Here is an 18545-nt window from a genome sequence, read left to right on the forward strand (position 1 = left end):
TTGTTCCAATGCACATAAATGAAATAACTATACTAAAAACTTTTGAAATTAAAAAAATGTCTGGGAGAAACTGTGTATTTTCTGGAAAAATTCCAGGGGTGCAAATACTTTTGTCCATGACTGTAAGCTGCAAGCAAGCCTTTATAGTATTCCAGCAAGCACTCGGTGAAGACTCAAAGTGCCAGGATATAGTCAACTGTAGACCTCTTGAGTGTGAAACCTGACTGTTCAGGCCACTGGAGCAGTGGATCACAGATCCTGTTCAAAAGCAGTGCTCTAGCAGTGATGTTCTTGTGTTTCAAATACATGGGCCAGACGTGGCCATCGAACAGGCCGGGTGGATCTGGCACCGTGTAGTTCCTAGAGCACTGCAGTGGATCAGAGCAGTAGATCACAGATCCTGTTCAAAAGCCCCCCCCCCCAGACAGGACAACAACACCCCTCTTTTAATCTGTAGGGATGATGCCTGTTCTCCAAACTGAGAAGATCAGAAAGTTCAACCACAGGAGGGAGGTTTGGAGCATCTCAGCCTGGGTCTGGCATACACCTGGTGCTTTTCCAGCCTTCAGCTTGTTCATTGGATGTCAAGTCTCCTCCAGGGTTGGTGGATCACAGCTTACAGGTGGGTCCACACATACTGCATCTGTGGCATCCATTTGGAGCTCACAAAGGGGATGATCTTCCCGATTCAACTACTCAAGTAGCCTGGTGTTTCTCGACATGAGGAGACATCATCTGTCTCCTCTGTCAGGATCGTGCAATTAGGCGCCTTCACTGCAGAGCGATGCAGAGAGGATTCAGCTGCCTTGAGGCTCTGTGTGACCCTGAAATCCAGCTGGGCATCGCACAGGCCACAAACACTGGCCTCCCTATCTCCCTGCATTGTCCTGGCAGCCTCACACCTCAGTCTCCTGCTCAGTTTGGTATTGCCACCAGGTCTGGACCTGTTACTCGCCTCAATGATATCAGTATTGGTACAGGCTAAAATGACTTTGGAGGTGTCAGCATATAAGATATCTGAAAAAAAAAACAAACAGTATTATACATGCTTACTTGAAAGTGTTTTTTATTTCTTTAAATACATTAGTGGCACACAGGGTGAGAAATATTCAGGTTCTATCGATTTTGTCAAAACATGTCAAATATGGAAATGTTTCTCTTTACTGATCCTGCACTGTTTAAGTCAAAGTGCTCCTTAATTCGAAATGTCTGGTATGCAGCAGAGATCACTTCACTTTTGGTGTGCAAACCTGATTTAAAGTCAGCTTTGAAAGTCTGAAAAGGGTGTAAAGAGGGTGTTAAAAAATAAGAACTGATGAGAGAAAAAAAGTAAAAAAATGAGTTTTGTTTTCAGTTAGTCAAATTTACATTTTTTATTTAGCCAGGTGCCGTTACTGTAAAACAATTCATTATTAGTCCAAAGATTAAACAAGCCTTCAGGATTGCACAGTGACTCTGTTAAAACAAACTCACACACGCACAGTTCACAAACTAGAGATATGCCGCATCATTGAACAGGGCGCCCTCACAGAGTAAATCCAGTGTTGAGGTCATGGGAGGCAAACTGTCTCCCCCACTGAGAATCTGGCTGTAGTAGAGTCTGACGGGCAGCAGAGTCTGGACAGTATCAACTGCCTGCCAATCCACCAAACGCTACCATCAATGCCTCTCCTCCAACTCATCCATCAGTGTGTCTCAATTTTTTCTCTCTACTTTCTTTTTCTTTACATTTTACTTTCTGTTGTTTGAAGCCATATGTCCATTTTTCCCTGTAGTTATCTCTTAACAATAATACTTTTTATTTCGTCTCCCTCTGTATTGTTTGGTGAGCTGTCACTACAAAAATAGTGATAAAAATAGAGAGTTATATCGGGAAAAGGAAGCTTGAAGAAAGGAGGAAAAAGAGAGGCAGATATAGGATGACAACTGGAAAGAGTTTTTGAGTATTTGTGTCATGTGAGGAGTTATTCTAATGGATCTAAGTCAGGAAAAAGACAAAACGACAGTAGGAAGAAACACAATGAAGAAGAGCAGAGGGAAACAACAGTCTCTTTCTGTTTTTCGCTTGCAAATGCTATGCATCAAGTCAGCTGACAATGGGTTCAAAACCTTCGTACCACATACCACAGTGGGCACAGGAAAAGCTCAAGTTTATTTTCCTATTGTTTGGCCATTAAAATGATCATTTAATGTTGGAAGCAAGCTGAAAATCTGAATTTCCATCTTCATACTCCCTTATTCCCTGTGATTGCAAAAAGGTGGTCCAACATTTGTAAATAAATATGAAGGATTAGGATAAGTTTTTTTTTTACATTAAATACCTAAACCAGCAACCTTTTACATTATTGAACAAATGACAACTCAGAGAGGCCCTGGTTAGCCTCAACATGTAAAAGGTTTTTGACATTTGGTCCTTTTTGTACAAAGTGTTGGGGAAGTCAGGTTTTTATAACCAATTCTTTTAATTTATTCAACCTTTGCATAAAAACCTGAATGGTAGAGTAAAAATCAATAGTGATCTGACTGACAGGTTCCAGCTATTCAGACGTATTTGCCAGGGCTGATTCCTTAGCCCTTCCTTTAGTCACACAGAGCTCAAGCTTCTCTCATCTGGCTGTCTTCTATGAGAACAGTCAAACATCACTTTACTGCTTATTTAAGCTTTGAAGCGCAATGTATGATGGTAGATATACTTGGGCTGGTGACCATCAGTTGTTCATTACTTTTCACAATGCGTTGTGTGATACGATGAGGGCACTACATATAGTACAACAATGCTCACTTAGAATTTGGACACCATTACAAAATATCCCCATAGAGTCAATAGAGTGTGGTTTCAGACACAGCCTAAGAATTTTTCTGGCTGTAAAATCTGTTGGAAAGATTCAAGGTAATGTAAGAACTCGACTACAAAATAAACCCTTTACAGCAAGGGTTTCATTATTTTTTAAATTCATGATGACGTGTCAGAGGAAAAATTCCACATATTGTTCCTTTTACAGATGGTACGTGAGGAAAACTTCATGATAAAAATACTTTTTATTCTTCAAGCATGGTTTCAGTCATGGTAATCATTATCACCCTGATTTGTGTTCAAATCATATTTTCCCCAATAGATTTCTTTATAATTAGCAATTTGGGGCATTGTGTGCACTTTATTAGCAGAGTAGAGGAGGGCCAGGGAGAGGAAATGTAACGAAAATTAACGAAACAGTCATTGAACTTTGTAACCCTGAATGTCTCCATGCTCCAAACCAACACAAGAATCAGTTCTGCTTTAGTTTGTACTGACCTGAGGGATCTTTGTCATTTATAAGAAAGTTTTGGTGGAGCAATGCAAAAGAGAGAGTCTGTACTGTGCAACTGCAGCTCGAAAAGATGCAACAAGGGGAAGACGTCAAGGTGCTTTGTCTTTATGTAATCATAATATTCAAAACCAGCACAGCACTGAACTAATGTGTTCCTTTACTGACAGCATTTTACATACTATTAGATCATTAAAGTCAGTTCTTCTAGGGATGTCATGATAAGGCTGTAAGGCCTTAATCCCTTACCATGTCATTTATTATACAGTATCTGCCACTTATTCCCTCTCACTTAAAACCTGCATTTAAAGTAATATAGCTGTAAGACAATCAAGTGAGATAAATCAGTCTGATGTATTTACTAGTCAATTAACAGCTCTGCTATGATATAAGGAAGTTTTGCATCCCCATCTTGTCTTCAATTTAAGTTTTTAAAAAAGTAAAAGCCTGAGTCATAGAACTACATTCTGTCTATTTTTGTCATTTTAACATTTATTACACTCCTGTTACCTTATCCCTAACGTGGCTTGGGTTTTAATTGTAGTGGCATAATCGGTGTGGCTGTCACTGCTGTCCCTCTCTGCACCCTGAAAATAGTGCTCAAAAAGTACACTCCTCACTTCTGTAGAAGGGACTTTAGTCAAAACATACAGCGCCAAGGCTTTTTAGTGAGTTATGAGCCCATTTTTTTCACAAGTGAAACTATAAATTTGTGACCCACTGTAAAGATTTACTTCTTCTGTTGGAAATAGCTTTTGGCTGAGAGCCTGAGACAGTGCAGAGAGAACGCAAGAATTCCTGAGTGATGGTCTAACAGACAGTAGGTTTTTAAAGTTTCATGGGATTGTTCATTAAAAAAGATACGCAATAACCAGAGCCATATAGTCCTGAATCAGCTATGCAATTATGAAACAGGGAAAGTAAATGTCTCCACTTTCATTCACTGGTAAGCACTGACGTGTCCTTAACAGATGAGTAAAAGGATTACATAAACCACATTTAGCTACACTCAGCTGTGCTGTGACAAATAAAAATTGATTTCTGACCCAATCCTCAATTATTTTCTACTGAAAGAGTTTTACATTCTGCCTCTTTGCTTGCATTTTTCTCTTGTGTTGAAATCTGTAAAGTCAGTATGTTAAAGTATAAAAAAGCTGAAAAGCAGCAAGTAGGTGACACAATAGTTGCAGTGGGAACTTTGTGTCCCTCGTGCCAAGCCCACACCTCACATCCAGGCCGGGTATGCAGCCAGCTTGTATTAAAAAGCAAGGCTGTCAGCATTCATCGCAATGTGTTTTAGGTCCATAACACACATTTTTAATCGCATTTATCACACGCTTTATCATCCCTTTCAACACATTTTGATTAAGCCACTGAAACAGCTCTCTCTAGCCACAGTGATGTAAAATTAAGTCCACTGCTGCTCCTTAATGTCCATTTCACTTTTAAAAAACCTCTCAGACAGCTCAGTGGACAAATCAAAAGACATCAATGTGTTATCAAACATTTACCTTAAAGTCCCTGTAAAGTGAACTCCATACACTAGACATGTTGGAATAAGGTTATTGCGAACACATGAAAACACTGAGATCTATGTGGGACTAAATTTTAGACCATTAGAAAGTTGCTCATGTCTTTCCTGGCTTGGTTTTATTTGTGCAGGAAAAATATAGGAGCCCATGACACAACCAGTACTGATGGGTAATTACCCTGCCCCCCTAAGGCCACCATGATATAAAATCAACGAGCAGTCAATGTCACTGCCCTCATTGAAAGTTAACAGCCAGCTAGCTACATGCTGTGTTTTTGTTCATTGTAAAATAATTTCCAAAACCTATCAGCCACGGTGGCTTACAGGTCATTTAAAAGCTTCATAACAGAGAGATTTGTGCCAGAAAACAGTAAATTTAACTCCCAACTCCAACTTCTGTCTTTCTGCTCTGGCACAGCTGCGCTCTGATCAGAGACATATTTTTAAGTTTGAGTGGATCGTACCTCTCGTGAGTGGGCGTGGCTTCAGCTCATTCAACCGACACGCCCACACCATCCAATAGCAGATATTACTAACTCATATTTATTATTTTGAAGTCTAATCTTATAAACTTAAGAGATGTTTTGACTGACATTTGGCCTGGTGGTTAATAACACGGTTGTCTGTCATACAACAAACCTAAAATAAAGGTTTTCTTAAATCAATTTACAGGAACTTTTACTGTTATTTTCCTTTCAATCTATAAAAACATATTTTTTCTATGCCAGGTTTATGTTATAATCTTCAATCTACAGAGTGTTTCTTATTTTCTCTGAAAATAAAAGCAGGTCAGTATTCAAACTGGATTTAATTATCCATAGTTTACGACAGTACAAAAATTCAAAAGGAAATACAAACAATTTTAAAGGTAAAATTGTGAAATTTCAAAATGTGATTGAAAGAGATTAATCGTAACCAACAGTAGAAACGCTGAGCATAATCACTATTCAAATTTCTAATCAATTGACAGCCCTAATTAAAAATAGGGATGGGACTGATCCGATCCAATATTGGTATCGGGTCTGATATGGACCTAATTAATAGATCGGATATCTGACTGACAGCGCCGATCCAAGTGACCGATCCAAATCCATCCTACAGTTTGCGGTAGACCATGAACGCACCACAGTCTAACACGAGACAGTCTGTGTGTAACTGAGCTAGTATTAGTTAGGGATGTTCTTAGCGGTATAAATACCTAGTTGATAAAACGTAAATCTATATCTAGAATAGTCAAAACTAGTCTAAAGATGAGAGAACACAAAGAAGAGTGGGTGTGATGTAAGCCTGATAATACTCTGTACCGCATGGCTAGCATTGAGAGCTTGAGCTGCCCGCCTTCGTTCCTCTTTGCAGATTAATATCGTGCTTTGATATTTAGCCTCTTTTCACTTCAGGTGAGTAGTCATATGTTAGCTTAACCCTCAACGGCCCACATATCGCTATATTTCCATTTACTACTTTGGAAAACTGTCTTACCGTGGTCTTCCTACTATACACTAAAAGCTTAGCCACAGCCGAAATTCTCATTGTTTACATATATATATATATATATATATATATATGAATCAGTATTGGTAGTGGCGCATCTTTATCGGAATCTGATCGGAACTGAAAAAAAGATCGGTGGGATCAGTGAATCCCTAATTAAAAGTTCATAAACATACCTTTAGATCATCATATAAGGGGAAAAAAAGATCTTTTTGAAAGATCTGTGTCTGGTCAGTGTGGGACAAAATGTGTCATTAAAAAAAATACCCAAAGTTATGCCAGTTTAAATTACTTTACCTGAGTATCTTTTAAAGGCTTGTTGAAAAATGTTGATTTGAGTCCATTTTCGCTGTCTCCGTGACCAAAGCAGTGCATCTAATATCTATGCTTATATTGTTAGCATTTCTTACAAAGGAAAAAAAACAGGACCTGCTTTTTGAACAATTTCATAGCACACTGTTAATATTTATTGCTAATGTTTCTTCAGCACGACACAAATGGTCTCATCTAACATTCACCCTGTGACAGCAGTTACAGGCTTTAATACATTTCAATAAGATAGGCAGTCTTTTTGCTAGTGGTGCCTCTACAGGTTATAAGAGAAATCACTATTTCAGTGTATTTCATAGCCAGCTAAAAACTCCTCACAGATACTTTAGAAACTATTTCATTAAAACACCTTTCCTGCGTCCTGAATTGTAATGAATAATAAATATGGTAGTCATTTCCACCAGCCCTCAATGAACTGAAGAAATTACTTGTTTTTGAGCATGCAACTTGTTTTCATTAGGGGATGTGAAAGTTTAAAAAAAAAGCAAACGGGAAACCTACCCATTTTCTCTTTTATCTCACAAAGGACACTGAAGAGGGCGGGCTTCATGCTGTGGCAGTTTAAAGCATGTTTCCTGTATGGAAAATAAAAGACAGAGAGACACAGAATGTGAATTAATAACAATTCTTTGGTAGCCTTTATATTCTCACTTTGTATGACTTCATCTATCAACATCAGACTGTGGACACAGGACAAGTCAGCACTGATCACTGTCTTCAGGTGAGTGAGTGTTTCAGCACTTGACAGCAATCCGGCTTGAGCACATTTTTGACTAATTCACCTGAATGCAGCCCTGGAGGAGAAGAGAGTGAATGCACAATCATGCAGAAACACTTTGGAAACTGAAGAGGGAAAAAGTCTGTGTTCACTTACTTAGAGTGAAAGCAATTAATCAATAGTGCAGGCTGAGGTCATACTTTCTGTTACATCACTGAAGCACAGATGTTTGATCTTTTTCCTGTAAACATGTCTCTTAAACTTAAAAAAATTTAACCCCCTTTTAAGTTTACGTTTTTGTCCAAATGTCATAATTTAAGTTTAATCTATGTATGAAACAGTACAATGTGACTAGTGTTTTATTATTTTCTGGCCATGTAAGTTTGTGTGTGATTTTTAAGCACTTAGATGCTTACTATTACACTCAAAACTTTAGAGCTAAGACTTCCAGGTTTAACTCACTCAAAGATTGTACAGCAGATTATACTGTGTTATCTATATTTTTTAAAAAGCCATAACACAACACCCTGCAACTAAAATATTTATGAATAAATACAAGTGTTTGTATCTTGCAGGGAGAGGATGCAGGTCTGGGTCAAAAGGGCTATTCACTTAAAGTATAAGCAGCTTCAAAATGATTACAATCACACCCATCATAACCTAAGACAAACTCACAAATGGCCACCTGCATTTTGAAGACAGTGGAGGCTCTCCCATCCCCCGAATGAAAATTCAAAGTGGGCCTGAAGCAGGATAATTTGATTTGTTTATAAGTGAGTTAGGGCACACTTTTGTATAGTGCTTGATAAGTACATTTGAAATGATGAAACTCACATAAGAGCGTGATGACTGTGATATTATTTTTGACTTGTAATTGCCTGTAAATATCCCCTTCTGTAAGTGAAAGTGCTTTGTGAAAAGTGGTAATTCACATGATAGAAGAGAATAAAAAATTTAGAGGTATTGGTGTTTTGTCTAGGGCTGAGACCCATAGGCTAACTCATGATGTGATACCAACACTATACATACCAGTACCATACCAGTCCACGATACCAGCACCATGCCATACGATACCAGTCCATATGATATGTTACCAGTATCATACCATACCATTACCATACCATAAATGTCCATACAATACTATACGATACCAGTGCCAAACCAAATGATGCTAGTCAATAAGATACTATACCATATATCAGTCACTAAGATACCAGTACCATACGATACCAGTCCATAAAATACCAGTACCATACCATACGACACCAGTCCAAACGATACCAAAAGTTACCAGTACCATAACAGTCCATACAATATCAATACAAAACCATATAATACCAGTTCATACAATACCAGTAGCATAACATACCAGTCCATACGATACCATACTTTATCAGTACCATACAATACTATTCCAAACCATACCATACCATACCAGTCCAAACCATACCATACCAGTACCATACCAAAAAATATCAGTCCCCAGGATAATAGTACCACATGATACCAGTCCATACAATGCAGTACCATTCCATACGATACTAGTCCAAACAATACCAAAATGTTACCAGTACCAGTACCATAGCAGTTCATACCATACATATGACATCAGTATCAAACCTGTTATCGGACCATATACCAGTACCATACCATACCATACCAGTATCATACAAAACCATATGATACCATACATTGCCATGACATACTAGATAATACCATACCAGATGATATCATACCATATGATACCAGTACCATAGAATACCAGTACCATACCAAACAATACCAGTTCATACAATACCATACGATACTACTACCATGCCATACGATACCAGTACCAAACCATTCCAGTTCCGTATCATACAAGTACCATACCATACGAGTGCTATACCAAACCAGTAGCATACCAGACCTGACCATACCAGTACCATACATGTACCAAGCCACCAGTACCATACCAGACCGTACCATAGCAGTGCCATACATGTACCAAGCAACTTGTACCATACCAGACCATACCATACCATACCCTACTATATGAAACAAAACTGTCCCCCGGGAGAAATTTGTATCCGACTGGCACACTGAATCTGATTTAAAATAGTACAATATCATTCGATACTATTAAGAAAAATATGGTCCAAAATGTATTGAAATTAAATTAAACAAAACAATGCAAATAAATTTTAAAAAGAAAAACAATACAATGCCATAAGGCAAAGTGTAATACAAATGGTACGATGTGATGCCATACAATACTAGAATGGCTGTCTGAGGCGGCAGACTCACATCTAAGCAGCGCCACCAAGGAACTGACACTCCCACTGATTACTATGGTGTTCTATATTTCGAAGTCTGAGAAAAACCGAACGGGTTCGCGGATCATCACCAAAATCTAATCAATTCTTCCCTGTCACTATCCCAACATTCCCTGAAAGTTTGGTGAAGATCCGACTTTCCGTTCTGGAGTTATCTTGTACACATACAAACAAACAAACACACAAACAAAGATACAGAACCCTTTACATAACCCCCTGCCGATTTCATCGGCGTGGGTAATAAACCCATACTATGCGATACCTTACAATACTGTAAGAAATTGTCCTCAGAGAAATGTGTCTCTGACTGCATCTGAAATAATACAGTATGATATGATAAAACACTATAAGGATCAGTATAATACAAAATGTATTGAAATTAAATCAAACAACACATAATAATTTAATGATGCCCTATAATGTAGGATACAATGCAATACGTTAGGATTCCAAACCATACGATGTGATTACATAAATACAACATTATATGATGCAATGCAAAACCACACAGTGACATACAATATTAAATTGTCCCTGACCGATGTATCGGATCTGATATAATGCAATAAAATGATACTATACACTATACTACAGTATGATGATAATATTTGATACAATACAGAACAATATGATAAAAACTATAATGAAATTAAATCAAACAAAATAAAGCAAAATAAGTTTTTTTTTTTTAAAAATACATGTCAAATGACAAAGAATATGTTATGATGCTATTCAATGCGGTGCAATCGAAGATATACGATGCAATATAATACCATACAATACAATACAATACCACAGGATATGAAACTGTCCCCCAGGGGAAATTTCTCTCTTACTTGTTTCCAGTGCTATTAAACAGAGCAAGGGATTTTTAACACAGCTTTTGTTAAATATCCTAGTTTTATTTTGGATGCTTACATCATTTTACTTTGCACACAGAAACAAAATTGTTTGACAAGGTCAAAGATATAAGCCCCTTAAGAACTGGCCTTTTTGTTGAGCCATAACACAAACAATTGTTGTGCAATGATGTGCTTTCACTTGGTAAAAGCCTGTAAAATCAAATTAAAACAGAAGCTTTTCTTCCAGTTTTTATACATAATAAAATTTTCAGTAAGGGTTTGGGCTGTCCCTGGAGAAAGGCTCATGGCAAAAACTAAAATCATTTTAGACCTTAGATAAAGATTTCTTTATGCTCACAAAGCAGGAGAAGGATATACAGAGATATCACAGAGTTCCCAAGTGTCAAGAACTGGACTGAGAGGTATCATCAGTACATTCAAAGAGAACCACACAGCACAGAACGAGCCTGGCAGAGGTAGGAAGAGAAAGATTTCAAAGACCCTGGAAAGAAAACTAGCGAGAGATGTGTCTAGAGACCCCAGAACAACTGCCAAGACACTAGTGAATGACTTTGCCCAGTCAGGAATTGTAGTCTCAGAGAAGACCATCACTAGAGCTCTGCACAGGAAAGGACTAAGAAAAACTCCACTTTCCGCAGAAGACACCTTCATGATGGACTAAAGTCTGCTAAGAACAACCTGGAGAAAGACTACACATACTCGAAACATGTTCTTAGGTCAGATAAGACCAAACTAGAGCTCTTTGGCCATAGAGATGTTGCTTGTGCTTGGAGAAAGAAGGGAGAGGTGTATAATCCAAAAGAACAGTTTTACACTGTGGGGATGCTTCAGTGCATCTGGAACTGCGAACATCGTAAAGATGGAAGGAATCATGAAGAAAGAAAGATATGTGAAGATTTTTGAAAGAAAACCCAGAGCAGTCAGCAGTAAAACTGAATCTTGGTCATCTCTTTGTCCTCCAACATTCCAACAACCCAAAACATACATGGCTCCTAGTTGAAGAACTACCTCTAGAGGACCAAAGTGAACGTTATTGACTGGCCGGAAAAAAGCCCTGACTTGAATCTAACTGAAAATGTGTGTGTTGAACTGAAGACCAAGATCCACGCCAGGAGACCACCAAATCAAAGGTGCTTAAGAGAGAGGCCGAAGAAGAATCAGCTGGGATACCCAGGAAATTTGTCTGAGACCTGTTTAAAACCACAACAAACAACTGCAGGCTGCTATTCAGCAAAAAGGATACACAACTGACCATTAGCATCGAGGGGGGTAATACTTTTGACCCTGGTAGTTTTTTGTGCAATAATTTTGTTTCTGTATAGGCATATAAAACAACACTAGGATGTTTAGAAAAGCTGTGTTAAAGATACCTTATTCTGTTTAACAGCACTTGGGAAATGCTCCAAAAACTGAATTTTCATGGGAGGGTTAATAATTTCATCCTCATCTGTACACTCCTGTATTGTTTGTCCCACCTATAGTTTCAACAGAGTTTAACAAGGAACACCATACAAGCTTTGAAGGGTACAGTGATGTCACAGGTACACCCAAATCCAGCGCTAGAAGTATTACCTGGCCTGAGCCTCATCCAGACTCTCATCTGTGATGGTCATGATCTGATGGAGGATGTCACCGATGTCCTGCTGCTGACCAAGGCTGTGATGTTTCCTTATGTTGTCAGGATCTCCCACATCTTCAGACAGTCCACCCAGTCCAGTGTGACCCAGCATCATGCGGGCCTGGTTCTCCATCTACTCCCAATGTGCCAGAAGTGGACTACAAGTGGGGCTCCTTATCCAACTTACTGAGAGGTTGAAAAGTTTACCAAGAGAAAAGCATACAGGTCTTAAAACTGGGCGCCGTGCAGCTTCAGCTAGAGTTACCTCCTTGTCTTGGGCTTAATAACAAAGGAAATTTGCAGCAGCCTTACCAATGACTTATCTACAAAGGAGAGATAACTCAACTTAACTCAGGCTCTTCAAAGCGAGATTCCGAACAAAAGCTTACTGTAAGATGCTTTTATGAAGCCACACGTAGGTTAGCATGCCTTTCTTTCCCTGGAAAGTCACACAAAAAGAGATAAAAATGGCTTAATAAAAACTGATCAACGACTTAACTGAAATAGAACTAGCTTGCTGAGTGTTAACAAAATGTATGAATAACGCTATAGCTGTATAAAATGACCAGGGAGTCTTTTGATGTCGTTGTGTCCGCCTGCTCCCCTTTATTCTCGAGTCCAGTACGCCTGCTCGGTCATTAAAAGTCTGGACCCACTGGGTCCACTAAAACACGGTCTATAAAAGCTGTCCCCGGTTAACTTCATCTATGTGGTAACGTCCAAGTCTCAGAGTGCTCGGTTTGTACCATTAGTTGTTGGTTATTCTATTTTCTTTGCCTACTCAGCGTTGTGCCCGCTCCCCCACTCCTCCCAGAAAAACACCACCAAGGACCGCCGTCCACTGTCAAGCTACACCGGGTGAGAAAAGGACACTTCCGCTTAAATATTTCCAACTAATAATACGAATGACCAAACACAAACCTACACTTAGAATCAACTTAAGTACTGGTCGAATTATTGTTGTTAATATCATTAACTTGTTTTTTTTTTTTTGTTTTGTTTTGTTTTGTTTTTTTTTGCTCAGAACCGGATGACAAAAAGCAACAGCTTGTGATTTTATTGTGAAAATGACTCGAATAATATAAATGCCCACGATCCCCTCCTATGGTAGGCGCTGTTGGCATCGACATTTTCATTATTTATAAACTCTTTCCTACATTATTTGACAGGAAAAGTTCGTAGCTGAACGACGTACGCATGGACAGCCTTATCTTAGTGTGGTTAGGTTATTTCATGTCAGCTAGGATACTGCTGTAGTTAGGTAGAAAACTCTGTAGTAAAGCATATTGATAATTATTTTAATTCTTTCTCTTTGCAAATGTAAAAAAAAAAATCAAATTGTTAATGTAAGGTTGAGTGTGGGATTTGAAACGTGTCTTGATAGCGTAAAAAATAGTAAAACAATTAAAATGTTTTTACAGCACTTACAAATTCTTTCTGATGAGAATAAAATGTATCGCGTTAACTATTTAAAATATCTATTGTTTTGCTCGACTAAATTGGTTACATTTATTTTGAAGGCGGCAGCGTTTAGACCCCGGTCTCGTTCTTGTTCGTGCAGCCTGGCTTTGACTAAGCTCTGTATCAGCTTGTATGTGTGTGTGTGTGTGTGTGTGTGTGAAACAGAGAGAGAGAAACAGAGATAGAGTCGGCGGGCTCTGGGGTATGCTGCAGTTTGACTTAAGACCGCCAAGAGGCCATCTTTTCACCATGGAAACAATGTTGATGATGATGATGCTACCAATACTAACGCGACGTGCGTTCCAGCATAGTGACCTCACTGATCAACACAGCTACAACAACACTAAGTTTTTAGGTTACATTGTCAAAAAAAATAAGCAACAACAGAAATTGTATAATAAGCTTTATTTAAATAACCAAACTGGTAGGCAATGCCAAATTAATGCAGGCTAACATACTCTATTGGATTTTTAAACATAGGTGGTTACCATTAGGTAGAGGTAGCCTATATTGTCAGGGGCCTCATGCTCCAAGGGGCCACAAGATATAGTTAATATATGCACACCTTAAGTATGTAAGGTATAAGTACTTATTTGTGACTAAGATGTGTCTTTTGCCTGTTAAGGGCCAAGAGTAAATAAAGCAGCATCAAAATAGATTTTGATTATCAACAAAGTCTCTTGGAATTATAGTTTAGGTAGATCCCTAAAGTATTGGGGCACTTAATTGGTGCATTACTGTGTGGTAAAATGGCATGTAATAAATAAAAATGTATTATATGTTGCATAGTCAGCATATAAACTGAGCATAGAAAATAAGGGAATTTGCAAGTTTTTTCCCTTTTCAATGGTGCCACATTTGAAAGGAACACACATTTATGGGATGAGCAGCAGAGCTGAGTATGTGGGTTGCACCCACGAAAAATTTGCCAAATCTTCTCTGCCAATGCCAAACAGCTTGTTCTGCCATCGACTCTTGTTTGTTGTTTGGTAGATTGGATGATTAAAGTCTGTAGAAACAAGACATCTTGGCAATCTAACAATATTCATTTAACAAACAAGAGCTTCAGTAGCATGGAGAACCATACACTGCCAGAACAACCTGGCACCTCCACCTCATGCTGGTCACCAGCCTGGTCACACACTGCTGTGGGACAGCATCTCATTCTTCAACCAGTATTTGTCACAATTCAGCCAATGTGGTTGTGTTGGTCACTCTGGCATGAACAGCACACCCAAGCTAGTGTTCAATGGGGTTGAGATCAGGACTGCTAGCAGGCCATTCCCTCCGCTCCCAAATTCTGGAGGTAGTCTCTGATGAACCCCGCTTTGTGGGGGCGAGTGTTGTCATCTTGGAGGATAGAGTTCAATTCCAGACTGTGAAGATATGGGATTGCCACTGGTTGCAGAATCTCATCTCAATATACCTCTGCATTGAGATGGCCTCCAATGAAGACAACCCTCGTTTTTCCAGTGAGGGATTCTGCCACACACCATCACACTGCCTCGAACAAAAGATGTTACTCTATCGGTGCAGCAATCAGCATAGCATTTTCTCCACATTTTGACCCTGTAATCCAACTGTCGCAGGCAGATTTCAGACTCATTGTTGAACATAACGTTCCTCCACATGTTCAGGTTCCAGTGCACGTGTTGCCACACCAGTGCAAACAGGGCAGTCACGGCAGGCCTGTGAGACCGGAGATTGTCTGGGCAGAGAGATGTCTGTCATATTGTCCTGCAAACCTTGACTGCAAATCTGTAGAAGACCGCCTACAGCTCCTGAGTGCTGACAGAGTGAGACAGTCTTCTTGGGATGTTCACTTCGCAGGCTGTCTCTGACATCCCTGTTACATGGAACTTGGCCTTAGTTTGGCGATTGTACTAGAGCTAACCCCAGTTTATGCCATAACTTGGTTCTGAGGAGCATCAACTTGAAGTTGTCCTATCACTCAGGCCCTATCTAGATCAGACAAAGAGGCTTTCCAAAGATATAAGATTTATTGCCAAGAAGCGTTGTAACAACAAGGAAATAATCTACCAAACAATAATTTCCTTACTTCTTATGTGAAGGACTTTTTGTCCTTAAGTTCTGAGTTGGTTGCCAGGGAAGCGCAGATACACTATATTTGAGTAAATAGATATTTAAATCTTGAGTATGTCCTGTAGTTCTCTGACTTTGTTACTTACTTTGTTACAATCAGTTGGAAATGCTCCAACTGATTGCTTTTAGCTAAGGGGGGGAGGGGGGACACTACAGGCGTGAAAGCAAGCATGACAAGTCAGGCTTTTGTCAAAGAATATTTGCTTTTTTTCCCCATCTTCTATATGATGGAGTAAAGAAAAATTCTCTGAGATTTGATAATACAGCTTAGTTGATTAGTGACCGTAGTTCAAAGTGTACTGAGAAGACTGAAGATTTAGGTCTGAAATACAGATTTAATCAGCTTAAAGGAATCTCGGCATACCAGATTTAGGTGAAATCCAATATTGTCTATCCATATTTTCTAAACTCTGCCTCGTTTTTTGCAAACCAGTTTTATAGGTTAGATGAAACGTAGCACACCTATGGCCTTCATAGTTCAGGAAAACAGGCCTTAGTGGACCCATGGTCACCAGTCTTTTAAAGTTTGACCAGATACAAGATGTGGAGAATCCCTGTGTGTGTGCAATCATTGCAGAATTTTTATTTCTGCTCTGAACAACAAATAAGACATCATAGTTTTTCAGAATGTATGTTTGCATGTATAAGGGCATAATGCACGTATTTCCACTGCCTTTACTCCAGACAGCACCACTTCCTTAGCAGAGATGAATTAATCCCTCAGCATAGTCGGAGGGACTCCAGTATCTGAAGCTGCTCTCTCACTAAGTCCATCACTATCACATTTGCTACTGCTCACACACAGACAGCTGCATGCTCCCCCAACACGCAGATGTGCAGGCATCCAGACTCACACAATTGCACTGAGGCATTCGCTATCAATTTTCCCCCTCTCCCTTTAGTTTCAGTCTCAGCAGATTACAGCTGGCTCATTCTCATTAATTAGGCAATCAGCCAGTAAAGCTAAATACTCTGAATAATCACTGGTTTCTGTTTTCACCAAGATGGAACATTCCACCAGCTCTAGCCCCCCCCCCAAAACCTACCCCCTGTGGTCTGCTCTGTGTGTTGCCATGCCAACAGGGACCTGAGCACCTCTGCATGCTTCAGCCTGGTGTCTTTCCTTATTTCACACATGTACTCACATTATTTTTAGCTTATAGAGATAAGCTTCTGTGGCTGTTTCAAGCATATTTGGCAGTAGCAGACAAAAGTTTTATAGCTAATTAGATTTTATAAATTATTTGTGATTTAAGAACACCGAACAAAACAAAACAAAAGGAATTATTTATTGCAGCCTTGATATTCCATAACAATGCACTATAAATATTTAGTATAGCTACGATAAGGATGGCTGCAGTGCCTTTAAAAATTATCATTTTATTGATCTTAAAAATCAATCATGGTAAATATAATTTGGGATTTTTTTTTTTTTTTACAAAAAAATAGAAAACTCTTTAAAGTCAAAGTGAAAACAGATTTTTACAATTTCAATTAAATAAGATATATAATGTTAAACAAGTGATTGAATTATATTCATCCCCTTTTTAAAGTGTCCAGCCTAATTCAACAGAGGTCCAGTTAACTTGTGCTAGTAGTCTCACAATTAGTGAAATGGAGATCACCTGAGTTTAGTGAATGTGTCTCAAGTTATTGTAGTATAAAGACACCTGTGTCCGGAAGGTCCAGTCATTGGTTAATCAGTATTCCTGGCTACCACTACACCATGAAGACAAAATAACACTCAGAGAAAGGTTATTAAGTATAAGTCAGGGTTTGAATACAAAAAAAGTTCCAAGGCACTGAACATCCCCCAGAGTTCAGTTAAATCCATCATCAAGAAATAGGGAGAATATGGCACATGTGTAAATCTGCCTAGATCAGTCCATCCTCACAAACTGAGTTACTGAGTTACAACACAAGAAGGAGACTAGTGAGAGAGGCCTTCAAGACACCAAACACTGCACATCATCTCAAACACATCATCCTCACTGTGAAGCACAGTGGTGGCAGCACCGTGCTGTTGGGATGCTTCTTGGCAACCAGCCCTGGAAGGCTTGTAAAGGTAGAGGGTAAAATAACAGTGACAAAATACAGAAAAGACAATCTTATTCAGTCTGCAAGAACTACAGCTCTGGAGAAGATTTATTTTCCAGCATGAAAATGACCCAAAGCATACAGCAAAAGCTACACCAAAATGGTATTAAAAAAAAAAAAAAAAAAAAAAAAAAGACAAGGAGAATATGGAGTGGCCGAGTCAAAACACAGACCTCAATCCAGAGAGCAAAGTAAAATGGAATAAAATTGCAGTGTTCAGATGTGCAAGCCTGATTGAGACCTATCCACACAGGCTCAGTGCTGTCATTGCATTACTTTGTAGAAATCTGTTTTCACTTTTATATTAGTTTTTATACTTAAATTATACTGCAACAATTGATTTATAGATCAATAAAAGGGTAAAACACCCTACTACTTTTTATAGGCACTGTATATTGATACCAAGAACAGCACAGATGCTGGTATGAATGTGAAGTGTCAAGGGTAAGGCAAAGAAACATTATGATATCAAGTGTAAAAAATATAATAGGCTACTTATAATCATAGTATGGTATAATACAATAATATGATGCAATTAGCCTGACGTGTTAGAAAATAGATAACATCACATATCGCATACCTGAAAATGTCTTCATGTAAATGTTATATTCAGGCTAACAGGCAATTGTACTCACAGGCACAGTAGTGAGTGCAGAGGATAATCAGAGCTGCTTAGTGTCTGCAGGTTTGGTATGCAGATTTCTCATAGGCCT

General features: G+C 38.8%; 1 protein-coding gene across 3 annotated transcripts in view; it reads right to left on the minus strand.

Moving 5' to 3' along the window:
• The window catches only part of LOC121509057 (pre-B-cell leukemia transcription factor 1-like), a 29164-nt gene extending 10682 nt beyond the window's left edge, over window positions 1-18482 (minus strand). The window contains exons 1-4 of one of the 3 annotated variants that reach the window (XM_041786263.1): window positions 12738-13002; window positions 12561-12610; window positions 12126-12357; window positions 7159-7232 (exon numbers count right to left, since the gene is read on the minus strand). In XM_041786263.1, coding sequence (XP_041642197.1) covers window positions 7159-7232; window positions 12126-12304 — 253 coding nt within the window. In that variant the 5' untranslated portion in view covers window positions 12305-12357; window positions 12561-12610; window positions 12738-13002. Of the gene's footprint in view, window positions 1-7158; window positions 7233-12125; window positions 12611-12737; window positions 13003-18467 lie in introns of those variants that run through there. The other 2 variants (XM_041786264.1, XM_041786262.1) reach the window with 2 other exon arrangements.
• Window positions 18483-18545: the final 63 nt, after the last annotated feature.

The sequence above is a fragment of the Cheilinus undulatus genome, linkage group 4 (genome assembly GCF_018320785.1).
Source record: "Cheilinus undulatus linkage group 4, ASM1832078v1, whole genome shotgun sequence".
Classification (NCBI taxonomy): Eukaryota; Metazoa; Chordata; class Actinopteri; order Labriformes; family Labridae; genus Cheilinus; species Cheilinus undulatus.